The sequence below is a fragment of the Pteronotus mesoamericanus genome, unplaced genomic scaffold, assembly GCF_021234165.1.
Source record: "Pteronotus mesoamericanus isolate MK-2021 breed Mesoamerican mustached bat unplaced genomic scaffold, CSHL_Meso_final scaffold_533, whole genome shotgun sequence".
Classification (NCBI taxonomy): domain Eukaryota; kingdom Metazoa; phylum Chordata; class Mammalia; order Chiroptera; family Mormoopidae; genus Pteronotus; species Pteronotus mesoamericanus.
Genome location: NW_026555320.1, coordinates 3241973 through 3261008, shown reverse-complemented (window position 1 = coordinate 3261008; position 19036 = coordinate 3241973). Strand labels below are relative to the sequence as shown.

The 19036-nt window shown below is 51.1% G+C and overlaps 1 protein-coding gene across 2 annotated transcripts in view; it reads left to right on the top strand.

The window, feature by feature from the left end:
• Positions 1-13932, top strand: part of SMARCC1 (SWI/SNF related, matrix associated, actin dependent regulator of chromatin subfamily c member 1) — a 112369-nt gene extending 98437 nt beyond the window's left edge. The window contains exons 27-28 of one of the 2 annotated variants that reach the window (XM_054594632.1): positions 11286-11462; positions 13516-13932. In XM_054594632.1, the coding sequence (XP_054450607.1) occupies positions 11286-11462; positions 13516-13607 (269 nt within the window). In that variant the 3' untranslated portion in view covers positions 13608-13932. Of the gene's footprint in view, positions 1-11285; positions 11463-13469 lie in introns of both variants that reach the window. The other variant, XM_054594633.1, reaches the window with a different exon arrangement.
• The last annotated feature ends 5104 nt before the right edge of the window (positions 13933-19036 follow it).

Sequence of the window (19036 nt, the reverse complement as noted above, 5' to 3'; positions counted from 1 at the left end):
TTTTTGCCATTTTTAACTTTCTTTGTTATGGAACCATTCAACTATAGACAAGAGTGGAGAGAATGGTATAATAGTCCCCCAGCACCTATTGCACGGCTTCAAGATCACTGAGGTTTTACATGTTCCTCTTGCTTTGGCGGGGGAGAGACTTCAAAACGTACCTCCAGCCAATGGAAATCTTGTTCTTTAACATAGCCTGCTATCCTCACACCCAAGAAAAGTAACCCAAGTTCCTAATAGTATTAGTTAAATGTCTTTGAATGCTTCATATGTTTGAATCAGTATTCAAATAAGGTCCGATGCTGCATTTGCTGATAGTTCTCTTAAGTCTATTTTGACGTGTTAATTTCCTCTCCTTTTTTCTTCTTTTTTTAAAAATGTTATTCATGAATGGAAGAAGCCAGCACTTAGACCAGTGGGCATGCCCAGTGGCACACTCAAGGTGCACGGTGTCGCTGCACCTGTCCGCCCCGTCTTCCCAACCCCACCCCGCGCAGCTCCCATAAACCAGAGGATTCCTCTGGATACTTTAGCAGGTTCAGGTTCACTTCTAGGGGGCTGGTATTTTTCCTCCACTGTCATTTGACTCTTCGTGGCATTAATGTTGGACAGTGGTTTTAGTGTTGCTGGGCTGAGCCATCCACTACCAGGTTCCCTGTCAGGTTTCACCCAGGGTTTACCTGCCACGGAGAACGCACACTAGATCCTTGTTTTCATCCAGCATTGCAGCATGGTGAGATTTCTGAATTTATTGCCCCTTCTGCACTTGTTTACGTATATTAATTTTGCATTTATTAGTGACTCTTTTATTTTTAAAAAACATTCTTCCTTAATCACTTAGTTACCCTGTAAATCAGTCCTTGGAGGAAAGGCTGAGTAAATGCATCATCCTTTCACTTACTAGTTATTTGAGGAGTGTCGCTACCCACTGCACCCCCGTCTCCAAAGATGATCAGCAAGGGGTTTTTCTATTGTGTGTGTATGTTTTTAGTTTTGTGAATTTTTGTATGTTTTACATGTTTCCATTTATTATGGGTGTTATTCTTTTCCATGCCCAAATTGTCCTGTCTTCAGCCTGTGGGAGCCCTTTCAAATTGGCTTTTCTTCAAGACCTTTTAATCACCTGGAAAGTTGAGCTTATACTTCTTTTAAACTTAACTACCTACATCATTAAAACTAAAATGCCCTTTCAATTCCAGCTTACTTATCCCCCACGCTTTTTCCCTTGGAAGGCTGGCTGCGCAGGGGCGCGTTGCATGTGGCTCTAGTAGCCATCGTCCCGTAAGTTTATACTTGCTCTGGAGTGATGTGCCAAGGGCTGAGCTTCTGGGACAGGATGCGGATTCTTTGGCCAAGGCACGCAGCGGTGAGCTGAGATAAATAGACACAGACCTTTGGAAGCCTGAGAAGGTCCTGACATGACTAATGTCAGTTGGCCTGACCTCCTCAAATGGCAGATTTTCTAAGTCTCCTCCTGGAAATAACCAGGCATGGTTGCCTGAGGAAGTCGCAGCTGCAAAAACGATGATCTGATAACTCGTGTTATCAACATGAGTCTTTCTTTTTTTAATATTTTATTTATTTGTAGAGAAAGCACAAGGGAGGGAGAGAGAGAGGGAGAGAAACATCCATCAGTTGCCTCCCACACACCCCCAACTGGGAACCTGGCCCGCAACCCAGGCCTGTGCCCTGACTGGGAATTGAACCAGCAACCTTTTGGTTTGCAGGCCAATGCTTGATCCTCAGAGCCCCACCAGCCAGGGTTCAACATGAATCTTTAATCCACAACCCAAAATATGTTTTAGATACTCATTTTTATTGGCTATACTTAAAGATGGGGCTGGGTTTACTTTGGGGAGCATTCATTTACACACACACACCCCCCCCCACGCACGTTAAGTTGAAGTTGTGGCGCTTAACTACCATCTTGAGACTTAACCACTAGATCAAAATGGTGTTTGTGGATGTAGAGTTAGAAGTCAGCCAGGCTCACAACACACGGTGCTCTCTTCCTCAGTCCTACTCTCTGTCTGCTTGAGCGGATATTAAATTCCCTGTCTGAAATACCATTTTCTTCAAAGTTAAGCTTTCAGAAGATAGGAATGCCTAACAGAGTAATGATCGTAGAGTGATTTTTTCAAAAACAGAAGTTATTTTAGAAGTTTACTCCTGAAAGTATTGGGATAAATGTTTAGGTTGAAGTTCAGTGTAGCTACTGGATATTTGGTTCTCGGTGGTATTGGACCACCGTCAGCCGAGCGACAGTTCACAGAGAACCTCTGAGTAGTCCCAGCATCTGCAGTCAGCTTGTGAAGGATGGACAGAGAGACGCTCTGCCTTGTCCCCTAAGTCACATCCTGGTGAGAAGAGGTGTGTGAAGGTCACGCCCTCACTCACGCATCACCTGATTCTCGTCTTCACGTCACTGTTGAGGAGCTGAGGCATGGCTGGGCCACACACCTTGCTGCATAGAGGACCCAGGGTTCACCCTGGGCTGCGTCTGATTCCAAAGTGATATCCCAGCGCTGCCCCATGACAGGACTGACAGGCCCAGGTACAACTGTCCTCTTAGCAAGGCGATACAAAAGAGGTACAGTTCATAAAAATAGTCGTTAGAATAAAAATGGGTCATTTTTCTCTCTTTCCTTTCTCATTGAAATTGGCTTATGTGACTGCAAAGGATCATTATATGCATGAGAGCATTTTTCTTAAATCTGATGAAGTAACAATTTTTTATTGAAATACGATGTACATATGGAAAACTAAACAATCATAGCTGATCTTGGTGGCTGAGTTTTAACAAAGAGACTCGGTGACCGGTGCCCAGAAGCCCCACCGGACTCCTCCGTCTCCTCCCTCCCAGGGTAACACCTGTCCTGATCTCTAGCACACAGACTCATGGGGCTGGTCTTGACAGTTCTCTGGATGGAATGACCCAGTGAGTCTATGTCTGACTTCTTTCACTGCACATGGTATGTGTGAGGCGCGTTCACATTGTTGTGAGCGGTTGTCTCTTCTGTTGGCTGCAGTTTTCTTCCTAAAATCGTGGGGCTCCACCACTCTTACTTGTCCCTTGTTCTGTTGACGGTTTCAGTGTTCTAAAGAGTAAGTGCCGCTCTGAATGTGCACATGTATGGATCTTTGGGGACAGAGATACACATTTCTGTCGTGTCCCCAAGCAAACGTGTGCATCTAGAACAGGCCATAGGATATGCATAGTTCACATTAGTAGACACTGCCACAATTTTCTTGCATGGCTATTTATACAGCCTCCAGCCATGTGAAACCTCCAGCGACTCAAGGTAGTCATATTTTGTAATTGCCCCTTTTGTGGGTTGCTTTGGAGTTTGAATGTAAAAAAAAAAATCAAGTGTGTTAGTAAATTAAGAACAACAGTAAAGTAAATCCATAATTAGTCAAAAGTTGCCTTAGTATCACCGGTGCAGAAAAAGCTGGGTGTGACAGGTGACTCTGGCACAGCAGAACCCAGAGACCCGCCGACGGGGCAGGTGAGCAGCTCTGTGCTGCATGAGGTGGAGAACAGCTTCGGGCTCTAGTTTGCTGCCAGTTGAAGCCTAGCACTGTGAGCCATGGTCCTTTTGGTGTGTGCTTCCTAAGTTCTGGAAAAGTTAGCAGGCCACAGCATCTGCTAGGAGCTGAGGGTAGTTATCCACGTCAGTGGGCCAGCTCTGGCATCGGCCAGACTGGAGGGTGGGTGAAGGGAGGGCAACCCCAGCCTCTCAAAGCCAGCAAGACTAAGGACGCAGTGAGAAGATCACGGCAGGTTTATCACCAAGCGCTTCGTGTGCCCAGCTTCCTGACTGAGGTTCTTAGAGGTGAGTCATTGTGTAGGTGCAGGACCTTGTCTCCACCAAGCTGGCGTCAGCATGTAGCAGAGCCCGTTGAAGTAGCAGCTCCGAGTGGGGTGTCTGCGGGGCTGTCACACACACACAAAAGGCCTCGGGCAGAGTGGCTAGTGTCAGCTGACACTGTGCATACTCCATTTACTGCGACCTCTGCGGTCCCCCTCTATACCCCCCCTCCACCCCCCGACACACACACACCTTTTTAATTCATTCGGACACTTAGAATTTTGTATAGAGGGCACTGTGTACGTGCTGCTCATTCTCTGTTCCTCGGCCCTTTTATTTGGTCCTACTCCGAACTCACCTGAGGACTCCCACCTTTTCTGGGTTTTGTCCTTGTCTCAACACAGTGTCCCAAGTGATTTGTTTCTACCAACAGAAGGTAAAGGAAGTACCTGTAGTAGAATGTTTCTGATGTACGTTTGGCAAATGGAAACGGGGGGAGGCCCCAGCCATCTTCATTACCACCCTTAGGCTCTGCTGCTCTCAGAAAATGCAGAGTACTGCATCTCGTCTTTCCATTTAAGTTGTAAAGCAGTGTGTTTTCCTGGAGTGATTCCTGCCTTAAAGCCTCACCAGTTCTCGCTGTGAGACTGCCACTGCAGATGGCACAAGATGGAGAGGCACGACAGCAGCCGGTTCTTGAGTCACATGCATGGTATCCCTTGACCACACCCTGGGCCACGGTATCCGTGACAGCACGCAGGGAACCAAGAAGCAGGGAGGCCTGGGTAGAGGCCGCTACCTCCTAAGGTGCCCGTGACTGCGCTGCTTACTCGAGTGAGGAGGGCGCCCCGGCTGCTAGGCATCTTCTTTGAGGTAAGGCGGTCAGGGCTCCAGGGGCCTTGGCACCTATTTGAAGTAAGCTTCCCTACCTGTGGGTTGAGTCAAAAGGAAAGGACGAAAGTCCCGTGTGTCGGTGTGGTGCAAGCTCTGCCCTCCCCGGGCATTCGCAGAAAAAGGCGCACCCTGGAGCTTCCGTGCCTGAGGGTCCTGGAGTGGCTGCCACAGCAGCACCTCTGTGTGTGTCTCTCCATGGGAAGGCCCTGGGGAAAGGGCCTATTGCTTTAAATATCTTTACAGTTTCCTTATTATTGATGTATAGGAATTTTTAGAAGTGCCTTAAAGAGAATAGGAATTGATCTGATTCGATGAAAACTCAGACACAGTAGAGGTGATGTTTTAGTGATAAAACTAGGCTGTTGTGCCTCAATGAGTAAAATACTGGTTGTTCAAGGAAATACTTTAAAGTTATTCTTTATTGATTGATGTTTGGGAGGCCGGGGGAAACGTCATTTTGTTCTACCTATTCATTCATTCATTGGTTGATGCCTGTATGTGCTCTGACCAGGGATTGAACTACAGCCTTGGTGTATTGGGACAATGCTCTAACCAATTGAGCTACCCAGCCAAGGATGTTCAAGGAAACTTAACTAAGGCCTTAGGCCCTTGGCTTTTTAAGCCCTCAAGGTAGACCCACTTACACAGCCCTACCCGTGGGAGAAAGTACTCAGGAAAGGGTGACAGCCAGTCATCGCCACCTCCCAGGCCACCGTGCACTCGCAGCCCCACCAAAAGCAGAAAGGATGAGCTCATCCCATCGGCCAAGGTTTTCTTATCTGTGGTGCCTTTGGTTGGCTCTCGTTATGCGATAACAGGGGTGCCGGGCCCCTTTCCGGAGTGGCAGGTGACGCTCACAAAGGGAGCAGTGAGGGCCCAGTCCTCAACAAAGGGCGGCTGTGGCAGGCGTCCGGAGGCCGCTGGGAGCCTCCGCCTTGGGGGAGCTCGGGCTTCCCCTCCCTTGGCCTCGATTGTGTTGTTTCCGTTCTGTGGGGACTCAGCCAGGGGCCTGCTGTGGGAGGTTAGAACCGTGCTGGAGACTGGAAATGCAAGCTCCCTTTCCTCCTTTCCGAGTTTCCCGTTCTCCTCCCACCTGCCCCTGCCATCCTAAAATTAATTCCTTAAATAATACTCCATTAGGCATGACGGGCGTAACGCTTTAGTAAAAGAGCTAATAAACCTGAGAGCGTCTGAGGGATTTTTCCACAAGGCTAGACCTAATTTTAGCAGCCCTTTCCATTTTTTAGGCTTCAGATGCCTGCTGTTTAAAAAAAAAAAAAAAAAAAAAAAAAAGATTCGTATGTAGGTCAGACTCCCACCAGCTATGCTTTGACCCTGCTGTTTTGAAGCCACGCCTCTGGCTCACTCTCGCTCTCACCTCTCTCTCAACTCTCTCTTGGGGAAGAAAATATCTGAATTTTTTTAAGTGGAAAATATATACATAAACACTGTTGCAAAAAATGTTATTTATTGATTGAAGAGAGAGAGAGAAGCATTGATTTGTTGCTTCACTTAGGCATTCATCGGTTGCTGCTTCTATGTGCCCTGACTGGAGAGTGAACCTGCAGCCTTGGCGTATCAGGACGATGCTCTAACCAACTGAGCTACCTGGCCAGGGCCATGAACACTTTCTGTTCCGTGTGGTTCGGCCTGCTCCTGTGCGTTTGGGGTTCGTGCAGGCCAGACTTAGTCACATTTAGTAAGAATTAATGGAAATGCCCTCAGATATTGTTATCCATTTGAAAATGGTGGGACCTCTCTCAGACACCTGAAAAAGTAAGGATGTTAAAGTTACAAAAAGATAGGAGTTGCTTTAAAAGAAAGTGATTTGTAGTTTTCCCCAATTCTCTTAAATTCTACCCCCTTTGAAATTGGAGCCCAAGAAATCAGCTTTCCCTAGGAGAGACCCCCTCTGAGGCCGGTGGTGCACAGGGGAGAGTGAGCCTCAGGGTCAGGCCGACCTGCCTTTGCACCTCAGCCCTGTCTTTCTCCCTGTGCCTTTTGGGCCAGGCGACAGACCCTCCCTGACACCGAGTTTCCTTTTCTTGACACTGGGCTCCATGTTCCTAGCAACCTGGAGGAGTCAGTGAGGTTACTGTCACTGCCTGGCAAATGCAGGACCAGACTTGAGCGAGACAGTCTTCTGTCCTCCCTGTCTGTTCTCTCGGTCCGCTGCCCTTGGCACCCCAGCACTGCGAGCCCAGTAACAGGACAGCAGGATTTCTGTGCAAGGCCCCACGAGCAGGACTTCACTCTAGTCCTCCCATTTTGCTGCCACCTCCCCCAAGGGGCCATTGTCCTCTTGTCCCTGTGCACCCATATCCTAGCGACAGTGTCGCCCTGTCTGTAACAGGAGGGTAGGGAAATGGTGAGAAGGCTCTGGGATTGCTAGCAAGAGAAAGAAGAGGGTTTTTTAAGTTGCTGGGCTTACAGTCTTGGAAAACCCTGAAGCTGACCTGTCCCAGCTTGTTGCCATAAGATATGGGGAAACGGGCCACTGTCACTGGGCAGGGAGCCTTGGGAGCGGCCCCGCGGGCCTGACGCCAGAGCCCACAGGCTTGCCCAGGGTGTGCGGACAGCTTCCCCTCGCGGCCCGTGGCACCTCGGTGCTGCCACTGTGGAGGATTGCTTCTGCCTGGAGCTGCAAAACAGACCCACTCGTGTAGTGGCAGCAGGGTTGCGTCCCACAGGCTGCTGGCTGAGAGGTCGGGCCCCGCAGGCCTTCACCCACCGCCTCTGGAGCCAGGGTACCCAGGTCAGGTCTGGGCGCCCCCATTTACACACGGTGTGACTTCAGGCAAGTTACACGGTCTTTACGTCTTCCCCTTTCACAAACTTGGTAACTTAAAGTAACAAAAGTGTATTTTCTGGCTGTTCAAGGAACTAGATGTCCACTCTCTAGTAGCCACACGTCCTCGGGAGGTGGTGGGGAAGGGTCTGGTTCTTGCCTCATTCAGCGCCGGTGGCTGGCAGCACTCCCTGGCTCGTGGCCACATCTCTCTTGCTCCACCTTCACGTTGCCTTCTCTTCTCTGTCTTCTCCATGGAGCTCTTACAGGAACATTTGTTGTTAACTCTAGGAATGATCTCATCTCAAGATCTTTAACTTTGGCACATCTACAAAGACTCTTTTTCCAAATACAGTTATATTTACAGGTTCCAGGTATTAGAATGTGTGTGTATCTGTTTGGGCTCTACCATCCAACCCACTGCAAGCAGCCATAATGTGTTTGTTAAATTAAATATTAGGAAGCAGAGCAGTCTCATAACTGATAAGAAAACATGATGCCTGGAATTAAAATACACATCCTTAAGGGTTGGGGGTTTTTTTGTGTGTCTGTCTGTCTGTCTGTCTGTCTGTCTTAGTGCTGGCTGTTAGTCCTTGCACATGAACTGAGCCAGCAGAGTGTGGTAGGAAGGATTGGATTGAGAGTCAGAAGACTTATGTCTGAGTTCCCCCCACAAGTTCTGTGACCCTAAAGAAGTCCCTTGACTTTGCTGAGCTGCTGTCTATGAAATGGGGATATTTGCTCTCCCTCTCAGAGGTGGTGCGGAGGAGCCAGGGACATAGACACGTAGGAACAGTTCCCCGGATCCTGTAGAAAGCCGTGTGGCGTAAGTGGGGCTGGCACTTGGTTTACCCCATATGACCTCGGGGCGCAGGTGCCAGCACCCTACAGAGCATTAGAGAACCACTCCTAGACACTCTGGGGATGGGATACAAAGTCCGCACTCAGCGGTGGCCTGGGGGGTACTGTGTGGGAGGGAGGGGGGGAGGGAGCAGCCCAGGCGCTCTGAGGGGGCTGGGAGAGTAGCTCCCCTGGAACAGCATTGCAGAGGACCCCCCGCTGGGACCTTTGAGAATGTCCACGATCAGCTACAGTGGCAGCCAGTCCCACCCCTCTGTTCCCAAGCAAAGTCCTCCTGACCTCTTCACTGTGCGGCACACGCCCCACCCCCTCGGAAGCCAAGTCCTACGCTTTCCCCCCCCCCCACCGCCACCGTGGCTCCCACTCCGACCCACCCATCCCCCTCGCAGAGCTCCTGCCTCTGCAAAAGCTCTTTTCCTCTGCGGTAGGTGCAGCTCTTAGAGATTTCGATCACCTGGAAAATCAGGCCCACGTTCCTGCCTTCTCCAAAACCTTTGACCTTGTCCCCTGGAGACTTACCTTTCAAGTCCCCAACACCTTCTGTGTGTGGCTCATACAGTGGCCTCTGCTTTGAGTCATGTCACACAGACAACCCAAGTGTGAACAGCTGGGCTCTGTAACAGCGCTTTGTTTTGTTTTTTTAACCTCTTTGAGCCTGTTGCTCCTCGGTGAAATTCAGGCGATCGATGACAAGGCGATGCGGCTATCGCAGAGGGGCTGGGGACCGACCCACATGAGTGGCAGCTCAGAAACAGCAGGAGTGGCATTCGTGTTGCTTCCTGAGGGCCTAACTCAGGCGAGGCCTTGCGCCGTTACTGTCCCTACTCCCCCACCTTCACTTTATTGACATACCCTCCAGAACCTCGTCTTCACAAGCCTGCCGTAGCTGGAAGTTTCTGGTGCTTGCTCCTTCCATAGTTTTCCCTTAATGTCCCTGCCATCCCTTTATGTGCCCTTATTTCATGCGTGACTTACAATGTGCTCGCCGTTTGTTCTGTTATCGGCCACTCCTCAGATGCATAGACTGCCCCACACAGCCCGCATCTGTCCTAGCACAGGCACAGAACAGCTTTTATGACCGGTGCTCCGTTGGTGTGAGAGTGGCGGTCCTCTCAGTCAGTCCAGCGGTGGGCCCAAACCTGCTCCCACCTCCTCTCGCACAGCCCAACCAAGCCGTCCCTCAGCGGGTGGGCCTCGGGGGCCCTGCTGGGCTCTGGCCTGACTTCTCTACAGAGCATGGGACAGTGGGCCGAGGGCTGCCCTGCTCGTCTGGGGCACAGTGCTGATGTCTCACGCTTTAAAAAGTAGTCCTCCAGAGACGGTGGACCGCCTCTACCCCTAGGTACCCCTGAGGGGCTCTCTTGCACCTCAGTGCGGCTCTCTTCGTTGACACCCCTGGAGTGAAAGACTTCTCTCTGTGGGTCCTGGGTCAAGGACCGGACACTGGAAGTAGACGGTGTCGGGCTTGAAGCTTTGTGTGTCTGTCTTAAGATGGGCCCCCTCCTAAGCAGCGACAGGAGTCTTCACTTGGGGTGCCTGCGGCAGTGCTCTGTGTGCCTTCACTGCCGGTGGCTGTCAGGTAGGCCCAGCTCCCAGATCTCCCAGGATTGGACCCCAGACATTCTTTCCAGCTGACTTGGGGCTATATGTCTAAATACCTTTATTGAGTTTCATACAATTGACCTTACATAGATACTAAAGTCCTTAGATTTTAACACAAAAAGAAACCACATAGATTCTTTCTCCTCATTCTGCAGAGAGTATAATTTGCCCTTATATAAAGAGCTGCAACCTTGGTGTGCATCTGTTAAACTAACTCCCTTTGTTTGTAGCTCTTTAAAACCAAGCTCAGCGGCCAAACCACTGAGTTCAAAGACTAATAAACACCCACCCTCATACCAGAGCAAGATTTAGCAAACTTTAACCTGTAGGCCAGACTGCCACAGCGCCTGTTTTTGTACAGGCCAAAGGCTGTGAATGCTTTATACAGCTTGCACAGTTGAGGAAGACTCAGGAAGAATGTTGATGTCACGTGAGAGGTACATGAAACATTTCAAAGTTTAAAAATAAAGATGTGTGGGGACACAGCCTTACCTGTCGGCTCCGTATCGTCCCTGACCGCTTCCGTGCTGCACAGGCGGCGTCGAATACTGTGACAGTGACCTGTGGCCTGCAAAGCCCGGAAACTCATCCATCTCTTTACAAGAAAAAGCTTGCAGAAGTTCTGAGGGCTCACTGTGAAGGTGGGCGCAGGAAGCATTTCGCTATTCTTGGGTCCGGTGCCTCCTCATTAACTTCAAAACAACAGGAAGAGAGGAAGGCGTTGTCTCTTAAACACTTCACCCTCACCCCACCCCTTTGGTTCTCAGGGCCACAGGGTTCTTCATGGTGGGGAGCAGAGGGAGAAATTTTTGTGACCAGGACTTAGGGATTCCAATCAGAATCCCTTGGGAGTGGTGATTTCACGGTAGTGACCAAAACCCTCTTGGATATACCTTCCCACGAAGCCTGTGCATGAAGCCCGATCTTCACTCGAGCCGTGGTCCTTAGATGTGCCCCGATTTGCCTCTCTCTGTTTCCTGTGGTCTCCGCATGGTGTTTGGTGTCCTCGGGAAGCTGTCAATTCGCTGTTCACCCAGACTGACCTGAATGAATGCTTTCTTTTAGTATGCCTCTTCTGTAAGCGCGTCTTGGGGCTTCCTGCCCGTACCAGGGTTCAGGGAGTCATTCACTCCACAGACCTTCGTTATCCCTCTCCCCAGGAAAAAAGTGTTTCTAAGTGGGCATAGAGATCATCACGGATACTGCTGTATTGGTATTTCAGATCTCTTGTAGAGTTAGGTATTTGTTTATATTTAGCAGCCTTGGGTAGTAGTTGACCCCTTTCTTCCCAGTACACTTACCTTAGGACTTTAAATCTCCCTCTACAGGTCAGATACCAGGTCCAGGTTCCATGATGCCTGGGCAGCCCATGCCAGGCCGCATGATTCCCACCGTTGCAGCCAACATCCACCCCCCTGGGAGCGGCCCTCCCCCTCCTGGAATGCCGCCAATGCCGGGGAGCATCTCAGGCCCCCGGGTGACCCTCACGGCACCTAACGGCATGTGTAAGTAGTGCGCTGGGAGTGCATTGCCCAGGGTCTCCCTGGGAGGGCTGTGGACAAGGGTGGAGGGAGGCTTTGCTCTCTGTCTGTGATTTGCCAGCCCACGGACAGTGCGGCCCGTGGCGGTGCATTCCAGAATGTCAGCTTTGGCCGGTGTTCCTCAGCACCCCTGAAGGGCAGGCGCTCGTGACCCCGAGCTCTGAGGGGGCCGGCAGGACATTGCTCTCCTCTCCTATCTGTCTGAGCCTGTCCAGTTTGAGTCTGGTAGAACTACAGAGCTGCTGGGGGTTATTTTTTCTACAGGAGCCTTTTATCAATACAGGGTTCGAAAGCAGTGGGTGGGGAAAAAAGAACAGGAACCAGTTTAGGGATAACAAACATGGTTTCTTGTAGCCACTTGGACATATTGGTGGGGGCTGCTTAGACCAAGGTGCTTGGCAGCCATGCTGTGAAGGGTATGGGGGCCCGGTGGGCTCAGTGGAGAAGGCACAGGTGCTGCTGACTGTCGGCCCGATGGTGTGTAGGAAGCCAGGTCATTCCTCCTGTGAGCCTGTGCCGTGCTCCAGCCTTGACCTCCAGATGGCCGCTTCAGAGGCTCTGGCCTGCTCTTTGCTCGTGCAGACCTTCCAGTGAGAGCAACCCCAGAATGACACATCTGTGATCCCATGTTCATTTAGAAGTTCATGGATGCGCCAAGGAGTTAGCTCCTATTTACAGTAGAGAGCCAGGTGCGTAAGAGTCCTGGCCTCCCGGAGCTGCAGCAGGAAGATGAGAAACGAACTCCTGGATGGTATCACGGGATTTCCCGTAAGTCCATGAGCTCCTGCAGCGCCTGGAGAGCCTGTAGTGCTCTGGGACACGGCCCAGGGCCAGGAGGCAGGCCACCTGGGGGAAGGTGGGCTCAACCTGTCCAGACCCCTCAGCGCTGAGCCGAAGCAGGGCCATAGGAGAAAGGTGGGGGGTTGCGGGGGGGGGGGGTGTAGGGTCACAGCAGTAGAAGAAACAGCGGTCTGTTGAGAGTCAGGGGCTAGGGGTTGTGGTTTAGCGGGTGGCCTCTTTCCTCAGGGAGAAAACACTTGCCTCACCGCCTTCCAGGCAGCATACCAGCATGCCAGCCTGCCCGGAGAGTCAGCCAGTGTTGCAGGCCCCCTACCCCTACTTCCTTCTTTCCAGAAATGAGTGTTTCAGGGGTTCTGAGCTGCTGGCTTGGCCCTCGGGCACTGGGCAGCCTCCTCTGGCAAGGGCTTCCCCGCCGCGAGCCTTAGCTCCCTCCACCGAGAGGCAACACAGGGGGTCGGATCAGGGGGTTTGAGTGCTTCGAAGAGCCGTGGCACTTTGGGGAAAGCCGCCTGCGGGGAGGGTTGGGTGAACTGACTGGTAAGCAAGGCTTCACTTTAATTACGTGTTTCATATGTTTCCATTTCTGCCAAAATTTAGAGGTTTAAAAAACCTCAGATTAAATGATCCCTAGGGCTCCTTTGTAAGCTAAAGCAGCTAAAGTTGAAGCAGGAAAGAGCCCCAGACACGCAAACTAGCATTCCCTTCAGGACCTGACCCAGTTTGGGCCAAAAATCCAAGAACTGCAGTTGAGGCACAGTGGGGCCGCCCAGGGCTGGCCAGCCCGTCAGCAGCTGCCGAGGGCAAGTCCTCAGCCAGGCCATTTCGTGCCCAGCTAAACTAGGCATGGGAAGAGAAGGAAAAGACACAGAACTTGTTCAGGAAAGCATTTAACTAAAGAAATAAAATTAGAACTGTTAAAATACGATAAAATAAAAAAGTGATTAAGTTCTAAGAAGGTCTGGAGTGATTTGGGGGAGAGGTGGGCGGGGTGGGGGTGGAGCAGCCTCAGACACCCCCCACCCCCAGCCACTCCTGGGTGGGGGGAAGCAGCAGAGCAGTGACCTGGGGGTTGCGATGGGCCTGGCCCAGACCACAGCTCGGCAGCACCTCCCTGGCCACACTGGTTGCTTGCCCTGGGGAAAATTACTTCCTGTGTTTTTCTTTCCCAAGGCCCTGTGTTTTCACAGTGACAAGTGACTCTTGGATGTGTTTGCAGATCCCCCTCCGCCACAGCAGCCGCCGCCGCCTCCTGCAGATGCAGTCCCTCCGCCTCCTGCTCCGGGCCCGCCCGCCTCTGCTGCACCCTAGCCTGGAAGATGCTGGGGACATCCACGCCCAGCGCCACCAGCTGGAGTGGGAATGGCAAGACTTAGGTTCCTCAGCTTTCTTGGGTTTCTTTCAGGATTTTTCTTCTCACAGCCCCAAGCACGCGTCCCATATCCCCTCTCCCAATTCCTCTTGCCACCCACTCTGTGCTCAGACACCCCTTGTGCTAGGTCTTCAGCCAGCACTCGGGGGAAGCCTTGGCGACAATGTGCCCTGGTCATTCTAAAAATAACCTGCGTCTTCCCTGTCCTGGTGTGGGTACTCTTTGTCTTTATCATTTTTGCTCTCCTGTAGTGTTTTTGCTTTGTCTTATGCCTCTGTGGATAATGTTTTATAATCATTATCTTTTTTTTTCTTTTGGTTATTACTGCTTTAAAGGAGAGCACCCGAAGTTAATAGGAACCAAAAAATGGTGATGGGCAGAGAGGGTAGCTAGCGGGGACAAACCTTAAGACATTATAAGTGACCTTATTTCTGCTTACCTGAGCTAAGAATGGTGCTGATGGTGAAGTTTCATGAGGCTTTTGCCACACATAGGTGCACCAGAGTTCACAGCGATGGAAAAAGGGACTCTGCATCGATGGCTCTCCCGGGCGAGGACTGCGCGGGCCTTGACCCCGCCTGGCAGAACGCGCCCCGTTAGCACCGGGCGGGAGGGCACAAGCATTAGCACAGGCCCCTCCGCAGGCCTGCAGGTTCTGGTTTTCTGTGCAGATGGCTTCTTGGGTTGGGGCAGGTGTTTTCCTTTGTCTGGAGGCAGCATGAACTTTGAGGGCTGCCGTTTGGGAAGGCATTCCTTAGTTCCCAGGACTGGCCAGGAAAGTTGTAGGGGCCAAGGACAATGGTCACCCAATGAATCTAGCCCACTGTTCATTGCTTGTATGCATTCTTTTTTCCTCCCTCTTAAAAAAATTTTTTTAAGAAAAGTAGATAGTGCGAACCTTTTAGCTCATGGAACTGGGTTAGGACGGCGGGGTGCAGGTCCCCACACTACCTCTTGCAGTAGCCAGGGTGCGTGGAATTCGGTGAAGCGGTACTTTGGGGTGGGGTGGGGTCTGGCAGGTGGGGCTGGATCAGCGGCCCGTGCCCTCTCCCTCCCTTGCTGAGACCTCACATTGCATCCATCAGGCTGCCAAGGGGATGCTGGGGGTGCCGGGGAACTTACTCGGCCATCAGAGCCCTGTGCGCTGAGGGCCGGGCTTCGCGGGCTGAGAGAGTGGATGCCATTCCAGAGGAGGAGCCACAAAAATGCCTTAATTTGAGCCCATTTCTCACCCTGCTGATGAGTGACTTGAGAGCTCTTGGTTTTCCCCTCTGGTCTCTCTCCCCTCCCCTCTGTCCTCCCGTGGGTGTGGAAAGGGTGTTTCTGGTAGAGCTTGAGCCCCAAAGCACCTGACCTCTTCACTTCCCAGCCTCCAGCGGCAGTCTCGTCTCGAATGCCAAGTGAAACATCTTTGGGGTATCTTTTCTATATATTTTATAAAGCTTTACATATGAGAGGGTCTAGGTAGGTGTTTGTAAAACACCTTAGAACTTTTTTCCTTAATATCAGAAAGCAAAAAATAATAATGATAAAACCACAATGAAGATTTGCCTTTCATACCCTCAGGTGTTGCCTCTAACCAGGTGGCCCTGGTCACCCTCGGAGTACTGGAACCACGGGGACCTGTTCCTGTGTTCGTTCGGACTCCGCAGCGGAAATGAGCTTGTTCCTCCTGGAGTTCAGTTCCAATGCATTTGTCTCCAGAAAGACCCCAGTGCCTTTTGCCAGTGGCCAGGGTTTTTCCTATTTCCTGCTGGTCTTTCCAAAAGGAAACTCATTCCAAATACTTACCTTTCCCACTGGGGTCTTAGAAGGAAAACGAACTTCTGGTTCACACTGTGGTCCCTTGTAACCTCAGGTTTTTAATGTGATCAGTTTCAAATTTAAAAGATCCAGGTGGAAATATTTTTACTATGCTGGTAATAATTCTACAGAATACCTGAATCCTTAACACTGTTATGTTTCAGTATAAGTGGTGACTTTCTTTTCATGTCTTTGATCTGGTTTTGTTCCTGTAATACAGCCACTCGATTTTGTGAGGGGGAATAATACGTGGTTTTTGTACAAACGTGTTTCTTGGCGTGTGGTTATTTCAGAAAAAAGAAGGGAGAAAGTTTGGGGAGGTTGGGGGAAATTGATCAAGATGGCCTAACACCCCCCTTTTTAAGCGAATAAATGGAACATCATTTCTGGATTCTAGTCCATTCTCTGCATTCCTATACCTGTTTCTTCATGCATTCTGTGAAGAGCCTGAATATGCAGCCCCTTCTGGTGCTGGTCATCAGTTACAGTTCTGTGACTTGGGGCTTCCTGACTGACCACCTTCATGATGCCTAAGGAACATACAGTTAACTGTACTGTATGTCCACTGTTTGTTTCCATGGTCAAGATGAAAAAAGTGGAAGTTCTTCAGAGAGGGTGCCCAGTACCCTGTCGCCTCCCAGAGGGGCCTGATTTTGCTTGGAGACCTGGAGAACATTTGTCGGTGTGCAGCTTAGCCAGCCCCAAGTTGGACACAGGCCTTTATGTATTCTTTGAGCACCCACCAGTGCAAACCCTGTCCAGGAAACAGAAAGAAGCCATTGTCTTCAAGGTGCTTACGAACCTGGGAAGCAAAAGGAGCTGATCCTGCGTCTGCCAGCAGTGAGCATGTGCCTGCCCCTTGCAGCAGTGCTGGCCTTGCTGGGCTCTGCTCGCCGGCCAGGCCCTGGGAACCCTGTGCTTCCTGAGAGTGATCAGAGAGGTTAATTCTTGGTCCAAACTAAAGACTGCTTATGAACTTCAGTGTGAGTTCTTTCTAGAACCCAACAGCACATGTACAATCAATTAGCTTTCCACTGATTCCCCAGACCCTTACTGTGGAGAAATTCCCCCAAGTGCAGCCAAGAACGGCGGTTTTCCCCCTTGGTGCGGATCAGGGGTTGCCCACGGCGCTGTTAACGCACAGGCTGCTGGGCCCACCCTTGGAGCTTCTGCTTCAGTAGGTCTGGGGTGAGTCCTGAGACTCTGCATTTGTAACAGGCTCCCAGGGGATTCTGGTGCAGATGGTCAGTGGACCACCCTTTAGAGCCACTAGTTAAGAGGGGTATGTGGTAGAGCACATTTGCCACAACCCCTGACAGTCCCCCAGGAGCCCGCTAATAGGTAAACATCGGAGGGCCTGCGGTGTTTCAGGCATTGGCATTTGTGTGCAGTGGAGTCATAGTTACAAATAAGGCAGGCAGAGCCCCTGCAATTCAGGCTGCTTAATTCTTGCAGGATGGGGGACATGACCATTTCATACACAGTTAACATACTGTTTTAGATCGTGCCAAGTGTTCATAAAGAGAGTTTTCTAGGGAACAGTGTATACAGTCTGACTTGGGTGTTCTTCCGTGGTTTCTGTCCTGCTGGGTGTGGTAACCCTGAGGGTTGACCCCCATCCCAGGAAATCCTCCGTGTGCATGATCTGAGCACCCTGTCATCTGGTTATGCGGTACCAACCCCCCGGGGAAGCTTGCTTTCTGCAAACCTCTGCCTGTGTGAGGTTTTACTATCTAAAGCCCCTGCCTCCTGCAGTACCCAGAGCAGAGCTGCTGCTCCCTTGCTCCCATTGAAGGGCGACTCCTTCCCAGGAGGGACAGTGTGACAGCACCTTGATCGTTTGTCCATGGAGTCTCTCCATTTAAGGAAGTTTCCTTTCAGAATGGGGTGGAAAGGCACACCCTCGAAGGAAGTGCTGTCTCTCCAGGCCCAGGACCGCAGTGTCGGCCTCCCGGTGAGCGGCTCCCCTGTGGCGTGCCACCACTCTTGTCATCAGGAAGCACCTTTGACCCTGAACTCCTTGCAACAGCTGAGACAAGCCTGCCATGACTAAGAGAAAAGGGAGTCCTGTGAATCAGCCTGCGCAGAGGCTCCAAAACCCGTTATAGTTAGCTCCTTCCGGACCACCCAGCGCTGCTCCGGGGAAGGCGCCCCATCTTCCCACTTCGGACCCACCTTGCAGAACCACAACCCCCTTTACTTTCTGCTGCCCCAGAGGGCTTTGCAGGCTCTTTCAAACCCATGGAGGGCAGCCACCTTACCACCACTTGCCCTGCGGGTAGAGCCTTTGCAAGCCTCAGCAGAACAGCCGCGCCTTAGTACTGTGCGGTGACCGCCACCCTCAGACAGCTGAGGCCAGGAGGAAAGTGCTTCCCACTGTGGCTCTTTGGCTTCACCACCTAAGGGCCCTCACTGCCAGGTAGGCCAGGAAGGGTTAAGGAGTGGCCAGGCTCTTGGGTGGTTATAGGCCCTTTGCACAGGACTCTGGATTTCTGTGGCTGCTTTGGCCCTGATGGTGGATTTCCCGTGGCTATCCAAACTGCCTGTCATTCCTGGTCTGTTTATCCTGCAGTAGCTGTGGGGTTCCAGAGAAACACAGAGAGGGCACCTGCTGAGGCAGCAGGGCTCTTCCGCAGGCAGGCCTGGCTGCTCCACATCGTAGGCTCTCTGTTAGCTCCTGCTGTGCGGCTTTCTCCCAGCGGACTTGACTTTGAGGGCGTGAAAAGCAGGGGTCTTGTTCCCTGGCCAGGTAGCCTAGGTGGGTAGAGTGTCAGTCCAATACACCAAGGTGGCAGGATCAATCCCCAGTCAGGGCGCATAGAAGAAACAACCAGTGAATGCCTAGGTAAGCGGAACAACAAATTAATGTTCTTTCTATCTCGTTGCTCTAAAATAAATTTTTTTTTTTAAGAAAAACGAAGGGACTTTGCAATCTTGTAGCAGACCGCTGCCCAGACACAGGGGCCATCCCCAGATGTGATGTCCTTTCTAGGATGAGAGCACTTGTACAGTTGAGAATTCAGAGTTCCCTGCAGAACTCAGGACCCTGACCCTTGGCTCCTTCCTTCCTTCCTGTAAATGGTGCGGGGCGGCCCAGTCCCAGCAGCCCATCACCAAAATGGTCACAGAGCCAACTGATCTGCATCCCAGAACCAGGATCTCCATGCAGCCCACAGCCAGGAGAGGCCATTCACTGTCCCTTCTGACCTAGAACATCAGTCTGGGTTTGTTACTGTGTTGCAACCTGTTAAGAGGTTATGGCATTAACTCAAAAGCCCGGATGGAAGTGGTGGGTTGGAGGGAGGCAGGACTTGAATTCTGCCAAGTGAGGCCCTACCTCTGCATCCTAATTCCTCTAATAAAATTAAGAGGCAAGAATGAAAAGCCTCCATATCAAAATGAAAAGGTTTGAATCCATGATAATTAGCCGTGGCCTATCATACTAGCATGAGCTCAGTGTCAGTTTGCAAGTATGTAAAATGACCAATAAGATGTTTGTAGCATAGTTGCGAGGAGTAAAACAGCCTTGGCTGAGTAGCTCGGTTAGAGCGTTGCCCTGATATGT